The sequence below is a fragment of the Sus scrofa genome, chromosome 17 (assembly GCF_000003025.6).
Source record: "Sus scrofa isolate TJ Tabasco breed Duroc chromosome 17, Sscrofa11.1, whole genome shotgun sequence".
NCBI classification, from domain to species: Eukaryota; Metazoa; Chordata; class Mammalia; order Artiodactyla; family Suidae; genus Sus; species Sus scrofa.
Window position 1 is genome coordinate 36,383,751 of NC_010459.5, and position 12,099 is coordinate 36,395,849.

The window sequence follows — 12,099 nt, forward strand, 5'->3', positions numbered from 1 at the left end:
CACCACACTCATTTCTCTGTTCTGTATTTAATTTTTTTCTCATTCCTTCGGTTTTATATTGTTCCTATTTTGGTTAGAAATGTAGTAAGAGCTATGAATATTCCTCTTTACATTTTTGGCTGTACCTGGAGGTTATTTGATAGAGTATTTTCATTTCAGATACTACATATTTTAAACTTGGTTTTCTTTTTACTATGAGATTACAAACCTGGGAAAGAATGTCTGTACCTTGTGTCTGTAGCCTTTTCCCAGGACTATGGTAGACTTGCATTCCAGAGGTTGATCTGGTTTCCATCGGCCATTGAATTAAGTCCAGCTTAGCCGTTGATCCAGCTATTTGGTTTGAAGAGGGAAAGAAAATGCAGGATGCTTCAGTGTACTCATGGTAAATCACCTGAGCATCTGGTGTAAGGTCCATTTTGGTGTTTCCTTATTCTTTGCCCAACTTCTGTCCATCTGTGGTTTGAAGGCCCGTCCTGTCTGTCTGCTGGCTGGCTGGCCATCTGGATGTTTATTCACTTGAGAAAGGCCTACTGTGCCCCGGCTATGTGCCAGGAGCACCGTGCTAGCTTGGGGCCATTCATAAGACAGGTGCCCTCATGATGGTCCTTTGTGTTCTGAAGAACTGGTCGACCTGACCTGCGGGTCAAGAGAGAGCTCATGAGAAGGCCTGGTGGGCCTGGTGAAGGGGACAGGTCGAGGGCAGGAAGCACAGCACCTGTCTCCCAGAGACACTAAGCCTGCTGGAGGGGGCCCTTCTGACTCCCTGTCTTTTCACTCTGGTGCCCCCCCCCCCCCCCAGGATCTTCGGCTTTCCTGTACACTACACAGATGTCTCCAACATGGGCCGGGTGGCCCGCCAGAAGCTGCTCGGTCGGTCCTGGAGTGTACCTGTCATCCGACACCTCTTCGCCCCCCTGAAGGACTACTTTGCCTGTGAATAGTTCCCCAGGCACCAGGGCCTGTGGGCAGAGCCACAACCCAGGAGGTGACCCAGGCTGTGCCCATCCTCAGTGCCGCCATGTAACGTGGGTTCATGCCGAGTACCTAGTCGAGAGCAGAGCCACCTTGCCCCTCCTGGCAGGGGGGGCCCCCTCCCGGAGGTGCCACCTCCTTGTGCACAATTCAGACCTGGCTGCTTGGAGCAGCCAAGCCCGGTGCTCATTTTATCTTCTAAAACTTTAAGACTTGAAGTAGGTAGTACGATGGCTTTTTTTCCCCCTCCTGGGTTTACCTCTCAGAAAAATGATGGCTAAGTTACCAAAACCACAGTGCCGACAGCTCTTCAATACTCAGGTTAATGCTGAAAGTTACCCAAGACAGTTACTGCAAGACTTTAATTTCTTAGATATCTGCAGCTCCTTATTTCCAGGAGTGCAGCAGGTGACATGTAGCGGAGGGCCCAGGATAGTTTATTCTTCTAGGGCCAGCAGAAAAAGACATGATGCCCATGTCTTGAATTTTCCCCGGCTGGGTCTCCTGGCCTCAGCCGGGAACCGGGGCCCAGTTAGACTATTTTCCACAAGGATGATGGTTTCAGCAGGGATGACATCATCATCATCACATTCAGGGCTATTTTTTCCCCATAAACCCAAGGGCAGGACTACCCTTAGCTAACTCTCTCCCAGTGACTGCAATAGAACCCTCTGGAAGCTCAGGAAGGGGTGGGCTGGGTCATAAGCCGCCATATATTGTGTAGGCAGGTATGGCTTCTCTCCATCTCCCCGGATGTGTGAGGGGAGAGGGGGAGGAGGAGGCGGCTTAGGTAAGCCCCCCCCCGCCCCATGCACCCTCCAGACAGGCAGGCACAGGTTAGAAGTATGACGCCCTCGTTCCCCAGCCTTTTCTCAAGGCAGCAGCAGTGACAGCCAGGGGCAGAAGCACATTCCTCACACTTTGCCCTCAACTAAGAGACTGTAGGGGGGAAAACTGCAATAAAACCTCGACCCTCCCTCCAGAGATTTTTAAATCCCATTTTTATTCCATGATAAATCGTCTTTTAGGAGGTTGGACAAGCTGCATTTCAGAAATGCTGTCATAATGGTTTTTAACACCTTTTACTCTTCTTACTGGTGCTATTTTGTAGAATAAGGAACAGGTTTTGACAGGTTTTGTGGGAGTTTTTTTATACACTTTTTAAAACAAATCTCAGACATCTATTTTTGTTTTAAGATTTTCATAAAAATTTTTTTTGTAACTGGAGCCACATAACAAGTTTGGGGGAAAATTGTGCCTTGTTTCAACAGTTTTGCTAATTTTTAGGCTGAAAGATGACAGATGCCTAGAGTTTACCTTATGTTGAATTAAAATCAGTATTTCTCTAACAGTCTGGTGTCCCTTTTGTTCTTTTGCAGGTCAGATGGGTGGGACATATGAGGGCCTGGTTGAAGAGGACATATGGGTGGCTGATGGTCATTCATTCAACAAAGTGCTAAGAAGGAATAACATAGTGACCCCCAAGTCTAATGCCATGGTCCCCAGACTCCAATCTTCTGTATCCCCTGGAAGGCTTAGGTGGAGATTTATGGGCCCCACACCCATATTTTCTGATTCATTTAGTATAGAGTGGAGCCCGAGAATCCCTTACCACTGGTCCACGGGCCATTCTGGTTTTCTGAACCTTGGTTCCCAAAACTAATTACTTAAAATAACTCCAGTTACTTGTTTTTTAAAATTATTTAAAGGCTTATTTACATTTCAAGTCATTTAAGGGCTTAATCAGCCCTGTCCAGATGATGTGAGTGGATCACAATGCTCGATCCCAGGCCTGACCTTCAGTTCCATGCACCCTTGTAGAGTTCTCTGCACCTGGTCCATTGCTCCCAAGTTGTTCGCCCCCGGGTGAGGACTGGTTGGGGAGCGGCCCATGAACTATTTTAACATAGCTGCCCTGTGGCCCCAGCTTTTTGGATGGAATGTGTCGCTTGTTCTGTTAAGCTTAATATTGCAACTCCATTCTTTGAATTCACCTGGGCCTCCCCCAGTCCATCATGCCATAATCCTCCAGTTCTCTGAAGATTTCAATACCTCTCCAGAGGTTATGGTCGGTGCACTGGTGCATGCAGAGGGAGAAAAGTTGCCAAGGGGATGCATATGTGTATCAGTTGCACTTTGATTGGGCTAGGCCCCTCTCGGACTCTCAGTTTCATCACACATGAGATAGATTATGATGTGGTCATGTCCATGATTTTACAGAGTTCTGGGCCTTAAAAAGGGAAGTTCTTAAAGGCTCTGGCCCAGAGATGGGGCAGAGAAAGTGAAACCATGTTTTTATGTGCCTCTGGGCTACAGTAGCTTAGGTGCAAGTTGCCATGGCGAGGCGATTGGCAATTAGCAAGGCAGCTGGTGCTCTGCTCAGGTGTTCAGATCCCTGGGGCCTTGGCTGCCCTACTAAGCCATCTCGTGTACAGTGCTACCCCAAATGCCAGCACAGGATGAAGCAAAATAAACAGCCTCGGCCTCGAAACCCCAAGAGAGGAGATGGACTCCAGGTGAGGGGCCCTTGGGTGTCCTGGCCTGCTTGTGGGCAGGCTAGGGGGAGACCCTGGTAGACTGGGGGCAGTTCTCTTTTGATGTGGGGGCCAGCTTTGGATCTCAGTGATGCCTAGCCCAGGCATCAAAGGGAGAATGTGCGGAACACTGAGAGCTTGGGGAAGGGGTTGGGGTTCACACCACGACTAGACCTTTTCTGAAGCAGCCTTCCAGTTGCCTGGGGCAGTATCTGGGGTCTGGCATGTTGTGTCACTTTGGGCAGGTAACCCTTGGAAATTTCCATCTCTAATGAAAGGTGGGGATCATAAACCATACCTGCTTTCTAGGTCTGTGATTGTTGAAGAGTGTGATTTGGGTAAATTGCTTTGCATGGTGCCTGGCAGACATTGAGCCCTCACATTGAATGTTGTGGTAACAAAGCCATTAATTAGTGCAATGACTAGGAGCTTGTAATGATGGTAACATCCAATATTAATATATTAATAAAGTCTTAAAAAAGGACAGGTAATAAGCACCTAGGTGTTGCAAAGGAGTTGTGCTGTCCAATGTTATCCTTAGCAACAGCAGCATCTGATCTTGAAATTGTGTCCATCTCCCCCCTCCCCCACTTCATGTTGGGGTCCACTTGCTCCTTGTAAGTGGGAGTGGATGAGGTTGGCTTTGGTGGCACCCGGGAGACCTGTGGAAGGAATCTTGCCTGGAGGTGCAAAGACCGACCTCTAGACAGTTCCTTGTCCCACACTGCTTCAGTTCCTCTGTAGCCAGCGACCTGTGTTCCGGGCCTGTCCTTGGTCTTTGGTTCCTCTGTGCAGGCAGACTGGATGCCTTCCTCTCTTGGCTTCACCCCCTTCTAACTTGGGGCCAGGGATAGAATCTGCATCTTCATGGATACTTGTCGGGTTCATTACCGCTGAGCTGCAATGGGAACTCATTTTTGTAGCCCTTCCACGAACTAGGGAGATCCTCAAAGCCAATGAGACCTCCTAACAGCAGTTTTTAGTTTTTAGTTTTGTATCTTGTCATACAGTTCAAACTTGGGCCCTGAAGTTATAGTTTTGGTCTTGGTTTGTTTTTTTTTGGGGGGGGACTCAATTTTCATGATAATGAGATCACCTCACATATCAGTAGCTTAAAGACACTCCAGGAGTTCCTGTCAGGGCACAGAGGAATAGAATCCAATTAGGAACCATGAGGTTTCGCCTTTGATCCCTGGCCTCATTCAGTGGGTTAGGGATCTGGCATTGCTGTGAGCTGTGGTGTAGTTTGCAGGCGCAGCTCGGATTCTGAGTGGCTGTAGCTGTGGGTAGGCAAGCAGCTGTAGCTCCTATTAGACCCCTAGCCTGGGGACCTCCATATGCCACTGGCATGGCCTTAAAAAGAAAACAAAACGAAACAAAAAGACCCAGCAAAGCTTAATCTGACCCAGACCAATTTGGCTAACCCCCTCCCCAGGGTGGAGGGTGGATCTTGAGTAGATGACATGGCTGTCTCTCATTTCTATGGGAATGGTCTCTTGGGAGGGTAGAGGAGGTTTATTTCAGAGGCTGTGCTGTCCTATGTCTCCAGAACCAGGTTTAAACTCCAGTCTGGCACCTGAGGTGACTTTTTTTTTTTTTTTTTTTTTTTTTTTTGCTTTTTAGGATCACACCTGTGGCATATGGAAGTTCCCAGGCTAGGGGTCCAATCCAAGCTGCAGCTGCCAGCCTATGCCACAGCTACAGCACCGCAGGATCCCAGCCGCGGCTGCGCTATATCACAGCCCACTAGAATGCTGGATCCTTAACCCACCGAGTGAGGCCAGTGACTGAACTCGCATCCTCATGGATACCAGCCTGGTTCATTACCTCTGAGCCACAATGGGAACTCCTTGAGGCTCCTCTTGACTTTCTCCACTAGTCTCATCCCCACACCAAATCCTCCACTACCCAAAATGACTTTTAGGTGCTGCTGATATTTAGTTGATAGTAATGAATCAGAAGGAACCTAGAAATCGCTAACATTTATGGAACACTTACTATGTGCTACGTTGGTCTAAGAACATCAAACACATCGCAGTTGATTCTAACTCCTAGTGGAGTCAGGATTGGAACCCAGACCTGCTCTGCTGGCTTTGCTATTTATGAAATTTACTTAGCCTGTTGGAAACTTAATGTCCTTGTGTCTAAGATGGGTGTAAACCATTCTATTGCCCACAGCATTTTTGAATATCTTTACTCATCCCTACTTTGTATCAATTCATTATACTGCTAATATACTACCATTGCTATAATAATTTGGTTCCAGGGCTCCTTTGCTGCTTCCTCTTGTTTGCCTTTTCCTACCCTAAGTCTTTTGCCAGATTAACATCTCACCTTTTAGGGCAAATGTTGTCTCTTGGAATCCTTCCTCACTGCTCTGATGAGGTCAGGTTTCCTCGTGCTGTACTCTTGGAGCACTGCAGACTGGAGAGACAACCCAGGAGTATGGGTGGTTAAAATAATGAAATGCCTCAGGCTGGTTCATAAATAGCTCCTGCCCCAGCTCTCCACCCCATTCTTCCCTGAACAATTTACCTACCCCCTCCCAGCCCCATCCCCTTCAGCAACAAATTGGGTGAGACCTGGCCCAGAAGGGGCCTCCAGGAACCTACTCCCTGAAATGCAGGTGTCATCACTCCAGCCATCTACTCCTGCCTAACACTAAGTCTGGTTTGTAATTAAACAGCGATTTGTGTAATTAGTTATGTGTTCTGCCTTCCCTGCCAGACTGGAGACTCAGAGGCTATGTCTGGCTCTTGCTCTTCACCAAATCCCTAGGGCTTGATTGATCAGGGAAAATAAATATTTGTTACACATGAATAAGTGATATTTCTACCAGAAAACCAGCTCGAAACCTGGATCAGCCTTTGTGATAATGGGGAGTTGACCTCTCCGACACTCAGTTTCCTCTTCTGTAAAATGGGTGTAATTCAACCAGCAAGTTCTCTACTAAGAACCCATGTATCAGGCTCAGGGACACAGTGAGGACAGGACCGAGTAGATCCTCGCTTCCGTGAAAGTCATGGAAAGGCAGACAATAAAGGCATAAACAAACAAGATGACCATGTGGAAAAAAGAAGGACGAGGTTCAGGTTCATTTTACATAGAATAGTCACAGAATGTGTCTCTGAGGTGACTTTTAAGTCTTTCCTCAAGGCGTCTATCAATTTACTTTTTTACCCAATAACCCGGTTTTCTAGAAATTCATTGTAAAAATTTTTTTTTGGCTACTGGGGTGGAGAATTTGTAACTGGATCCCGCCTTCTAGGCGGAGTCACACTGGTCCGAGGTGGGAATCTCATTGGTTGCGGTAGACCGCGCGGCTGCATTACCCAGCAGCCGGCGCCCCGCCCCTTGGGCACCTAAGCCGTCGATCAAGGATCAGGTTCCTCCCCCGACCGCGGCTTAGTCCCTTTCTATAAAAGGAGCAGCGGGCGATGACGAGCCTTTACGTCGGCGCGTAACGGGGGGGGTGCGTGTGAGGTCATCGCGCGGGTGAGCGGGCGGGGTCGGGCGGTTTGAACTAGACGAAGACGGAACCGGAGCCGGGTACGGACAGCGGACGTGGTCCCGCGGAGAGCCGGTGAGCCGGCTGGCGGGCACGGGGCGGCGGCCGGGGGGCGGTCGGGTGGGCCTGGGGCCAGGCAGGCGCAGGCCGGCCGTGCCGACAGCGACCGGGCCGCTCCCTCACGGGTGTGCGGTTCGGGCGGGGTGGGGGAAGGGCGGGGCCGTGACCCGGCGCGCGCGAGCTGGGCTGAGGGGCGCGCGCTCTCCGCACTGCCGCGGGGGGGCGGGGCCTCGGGCCGGAAGTGGGGGCTGCCTGTTGGCGGCGTGGGGGCTTATGGGCCGCGGCCGAGGCCGAGCGGTGGAACCTGGACTGCGGAGGCAAGAGGTTCCGGGGTGGCCGGAGCGGGAAGAGCGCGTGTATGTGGTTGATGTGGGTCCTGCTGGCATCTCTGAGGACCTTCATTGTAGGAAACGGTGCTATTTGAGGGTTAAGAGTTCAGGTTTTGGGTTCAAACCTGTGTTGAATTCCCTGCTGTGCTACCTTGAGCAGGTGCTGTAACCTTCCGGGCCTCAGGTTTCCTCATCTGTAAAACGGGGAGGAGAGAGAGAGTCCTATATCAGAAAGCTCTTGTGGCGGTGCCTTCGGAAGCCAGCTCATTGGACTTCTTGCTTTCTTCGTGTGTATTTGTTGGACGTCCACTAGGTGCTAGGCACTGTGATAAGCGCTGGCTATTCACCCAGGAGCAGGCGAGCAAAGGCTTGCTTTCCAGGCTTCCACATTATGGTGGGAAGATAGTAAATAAGAAAATTAATACACGGAAAAGATAATTTCATATGATTACTGGGAAGAGTGTGACAGGGTGATATGAGTGTAACAGCTTTTCCAGCCCCTTTCGTAGCTGACCTGGAGTGCTTCAGGACAGAGCTTGGCCTCTTCCCCATTTTGGGAATGGGGGAATGAGAATCCTTTTTTTTTTTTGCCTCACTGGAGGCCTGTGGAATTTCCCGGGACTGGGATTGATTCCACGCCGTGGTTTCGACCTGCACCTCAGCTGGGGCAACCCCAATCCTTAACTCTGCAAGGGGACTTCCAGGAATGAGAATTTTTTTTTTTTGTCTTTTTGCCTTTTCTAGGGCGGTACCCACGGCATATGGAGGTTCCCAGGCTAGGGGTCTAATCGGAGCTACAGCTGCCAGCCTACACCACGGTCATAGCAACTTGGGATCCAAGCTATGTCTGCGACCTACACCACAGCTCACTGCAACGCGGGATCCTTAACCCACTGAGCAAGGCCAGGGATTGAACCTGCAATCTCATGGTTCCTAGTCGGATTGTTAACCACTGAGCCACGGGAACTCCAAGAGAATCTTGAAGACCCATTGAAGGAAGGTACACTAAGGGCTTGCAGTCTGCCTCTCTGATGAGGTATCTCTAAGAGTAGTATAATCTTAGCTATGCGCTAATTGGTCACTTGGTATGTGCCAGGTGTGTTTAAGTTCTTGATGTGGCATTATGTCATTTAATATTACACTGTCTCTAAGAGATAGTATCTTCGTTTTACAAATTAGGGGATGGAGACTGAGAGGTGATTTGGTTTATGTCGTCTAGCAAGTTGCTGAACCTATGTCTGTGGCTCTTAACCTCTATTTTGTTGCCTCCCTGAGGTCCACATCTAGGAGCATGTTTCATCTAGTGTGCTCTTTGTGGTGGTGTGTCAAAGTGTGATGCAGTTTCTGGCGCATAGGGAAGCTTAGGACATGCTGTGCTTTTCACTGAGTGTTTTCACTTAGATTCTCATTTAATCTCCACCACCACCTAGTGAAAAAGATGCTGTCCACCTTTTACAGGAGAGCCGTTTGTGATCTGGAAAGGTGAGGTATTTGCTTAGGATCAAGTTGCTATTTTTTGATGGCACCTTCCTCCTGCTCTTTCCATAGGACTCAGTATGATGCCTTGAAAGTAATAGGTGCTCATCAGCCAGCAATGAATCTGAGTGGGTTTGGGGCTGTGCTAGGGGAACTGCTGAAGGAGGAGAGACACATGGAGAGGCAAGGGGGAGCTTTTTCACGGCAGTTGAAATCTGGATCAGGGAGCCTTTTTAAGGGTGAGGTTTGTGTGGTGGTTATCGGGTCTTCCATTGAGGCCAAGCAGTGGAATCCTTGTGCAGGAAGTGTGAGCTGTCGTTAGCTGTATGTAGCTGAGGCTCTGAGAACTAGGCTCTGTTTTGACTGCCTGAAAGAGCCAATTAAGTGGTTGAGTCAGTGGATGTTTATTGCACATCCACGGGGTGCCTAACCCCATGTATTTAGTGGCTGCAGAGTTTGCAGAGCACATGGGGCCAGGTATTAATGTACTGCTAATGAAAGAGTTTTAAATTATATGATGATGAAAGGCCATTAACGTTTTCTGAGCTGGGGTGTGGTCGGGAGACACACGTGGCTTAACCAGCTGCTTACATTTTATGGCAGCATGACACACACAATGCCCAATGTATGTGTGAATGTCGCCAAAATAGATTACAAGAGCTCAGTCTGGGATCATGGTGGTTTTTGTTTGGTTATGTCTCTCCTTGGTGCCAGATAATAGCATTTTGCACACAGTAATCATTTTGTTTATTCATTCTTTCAGGGATTTTAAGCAAGGGAGATACTTGGCCTGATTTTTGATTCTGAAAATTCTCCCTGGCTCCCTGAAAAAACAGAATGAGACAGAGACTAATTTGACGGCTCTTGCAGTGGGTTGAAGTGAGATGGTGGAGACAGGTCCCAGGCACTGTTTTTGCTACTGATGATAAGAGGATGAGCCAGACAAGGTCCCTCCCAGCCCTGGACCTTATTTACTATCAAACCATTTTATGTGCCTTATTTCATTTAAATCTCACCTCACTGTTTTCAGTAGGTGGCAATAATTTATAACTGAGGGGTATTGAAGTTAAGTAACTTACTCAAGGTCATACAACAAATGAGTGACAGCCTCATATTCAAACCCAGGCTTGAAATCCTCACTCTTTGAAAAGAGCAAATTGCCTACTAGTCCACATCTCATTTGGGAACAGTTCAGAGATGAAGAGATAATGACAGTTGCAGAGGTTTGAATGAAGTGCTGTGGGAACATAGGGATTAATTTCCCAATGGAGTCAGGAACTAAATTGTGTTGGCTTCTTGTGTAACATGGTTTTATCATATGAGTTTAAGTAAGAGTGTTGATGGTTTGCTTTCTGAAAAGAGTTTATACAGATACATTTTTCTCTCTTTGACATCATCTTACCAACCTAATAACAAGTAGCATTTACTGAATGGGTGGTGGTCAAGGCATTGTGCCCAGTGTTTCGGGGGATGGGTGAAGGGTGAGGGCACAGACCTGATAAGTCATTTATCTCTCCAGACCTCAGTCACCCTGTTCATAAAAATGGGATTGGATGGGTAGATATCCATCTTTTCTGACCCTCACATTCTGTAGCAATGCGATTCATGTGGCTTGTAGGAGACAAGTGGAAAGACTCAGTGGAGGAATGAAGTGCCACAGGAGAGTGTGGGGTCCCAAGGGGGTTCCAAATTTGCTTTGAGGTTTTTTTTTTTCCCTGCATTGGTAATACTGATGTCACATGAAATGAGGAAAATCACAAGTGTCAAGGTCACTGAAATTTAGTGTTTACAATCATGTAATTGCCCAGGAATAAGCCTGCCCTGATCTCAGATTGCTTGAGTCTTGTCTTCCCATTGTCAGTTCTCTACCAGCAGTCAGGGTGATCTCTTGCAAACTTAGATGATGGTATGATTCTACCCCACTGAAATCCCCACAGTGACTTCCTTAACAGAGAATAAAAGGTAAACTCATCACGGCCTGCAGAGTCCTAACGCAATGGGGCCTTCTCTTCCTCCTCTTCCTGCTCTCCCGACTGCTCACTGGGCTTTAGCCACCCTTTCTCCCAGTCTTCCCATGGCTGCTTCCTTCTGTTTCTTTTTGCTTTTTCTTTTTGCTTTTTAGGGCCACACCCGTGGCATATGGAGGTTCCCAGGCTAGGGGTCTAGTCGAAGCTACAGCTGCCAGCCTCCACCATAGCCACAGCTCACGGCAATGCCAGATCCTTAACCCACTGAGCGAGTCCAGGGATCAAACCCGAAAGCTCATGGTTCTTAGTCAGATTCGTTTCTGCTGCGCCACCACGGGAACTCTTTCTTCATTTCTTTTTTTTTTTTTTTTTTTTTGTTGTTGTTTTTTGTTGCTATTCTTTTCTTCGCTCCCGCGCATATGGGTTCCAGCTAGGGTTGTCGGCTGTAGCACGCCTCGCCAAGCCACAGCACGCGGATCCGAGCCGCGTCTGCACCTACCCACAGCTCACGGCAACGCCAGATCGTTAACCACTGACAAGGCAGGACGACCGCAACCTCATGTTCTAGTCGATTCGTTACCCTGCGCCACGACGGTCTCCTTCATTTCTTAAGCTCAAACATCAGTTCCAAGAGGCTTTCCTTCATGTTCCCCTCCACCCTTGTTGCCTAAGTGGTTGGTAAGAAATGACATTTGTTTGTGTATTTGGTCAGTGTCAGACTTCCACTATTAGAAAGTGAGCTCCCTGTGAACAGGCACCTTGTCTTTCGCAGTCCCTAGAATAGTTAACATTTTACGTTAATGTATTTCTGTATGTTTGTTGTTTTAAATTTGAAAGCTTGGCGTAAAAGAGGGGCAGCATTTTCTAGGGCTGGGGGAAAGAATGCGGGTGATGGGGCTGGGCAGACTTGGCTCCCAGTGCCCAGGGCTTGTCTCTTGAGTCCCTTTCCTCACCTGTAAAATGAAGTGAATGAAGTGAGCTTTGCAACTTGGGTTAAGTGGCAAGTGTGCTTAGTAGGCCCTCAGGTGCCCTCCTTTCCTCAGGAGGCTCAGCAGAGAGTTGGTGCCAAGAACTCCTCACTGTGGAGTCATTCACCACGACCTCTGTAGTACTTAGGTTATTGCAAAGCTTCTTTTCTTTTTTTTTAATTATAAAAGTGGACATAGTCTTTAAAGACACTTTGGAAAACTTTGTAAACTGTAAAGAGAAATTAATAAAAGCCCACCATCTGAAGAAAACTGCTGTAAACA

The 12,099-nt window shown here is 48.2% G+C and overlaps 2 protein-coding genes across 18 annotated transcripts in view; both read left to right on the forward strand.

The window, feature by feature from the left end:
- DNMT3B (DNA methyltransferase 3 beta) overlaps positions 1 to 2,326 on the forward strand; it is a 40,362-nt gene extending 38,036 nt beyond the window's left edge. For all 14 annotated transcript variants that reach the window (XR_002339827.1, XR_002339828.1, XR_002339829.1 and 11 more), the window contains one exon: positions 803 to 2,326. Coding sequence is in view for 11 of the 14 variants with exons in the window: in NM_001348900.1 (NP_001335829.1) it covers positions 803 to 944 (142 nt within the window). In the remaining 3 variants the exon portion in view is untranslated. The remainder of the gene's footprint in view (positions 1 to 802) is intronic.
- Positions 6,948 to 12,099, forward strand: part of MAPRE1 (microtubule associated protein RP/EB family member 1) — a 35,738-nt gene continuing 30,586 nt past the window's right edge. Inside the window, exon 1 of one of the 4 annotated variants that reach the window (XM_005672836.3) lies at positions 6,948 to 7,058. The gene's annotated coding sequence lies outside the window, so the exon portion shown is untranslated. 4 annotated transcript variants of the gene reach the window in all.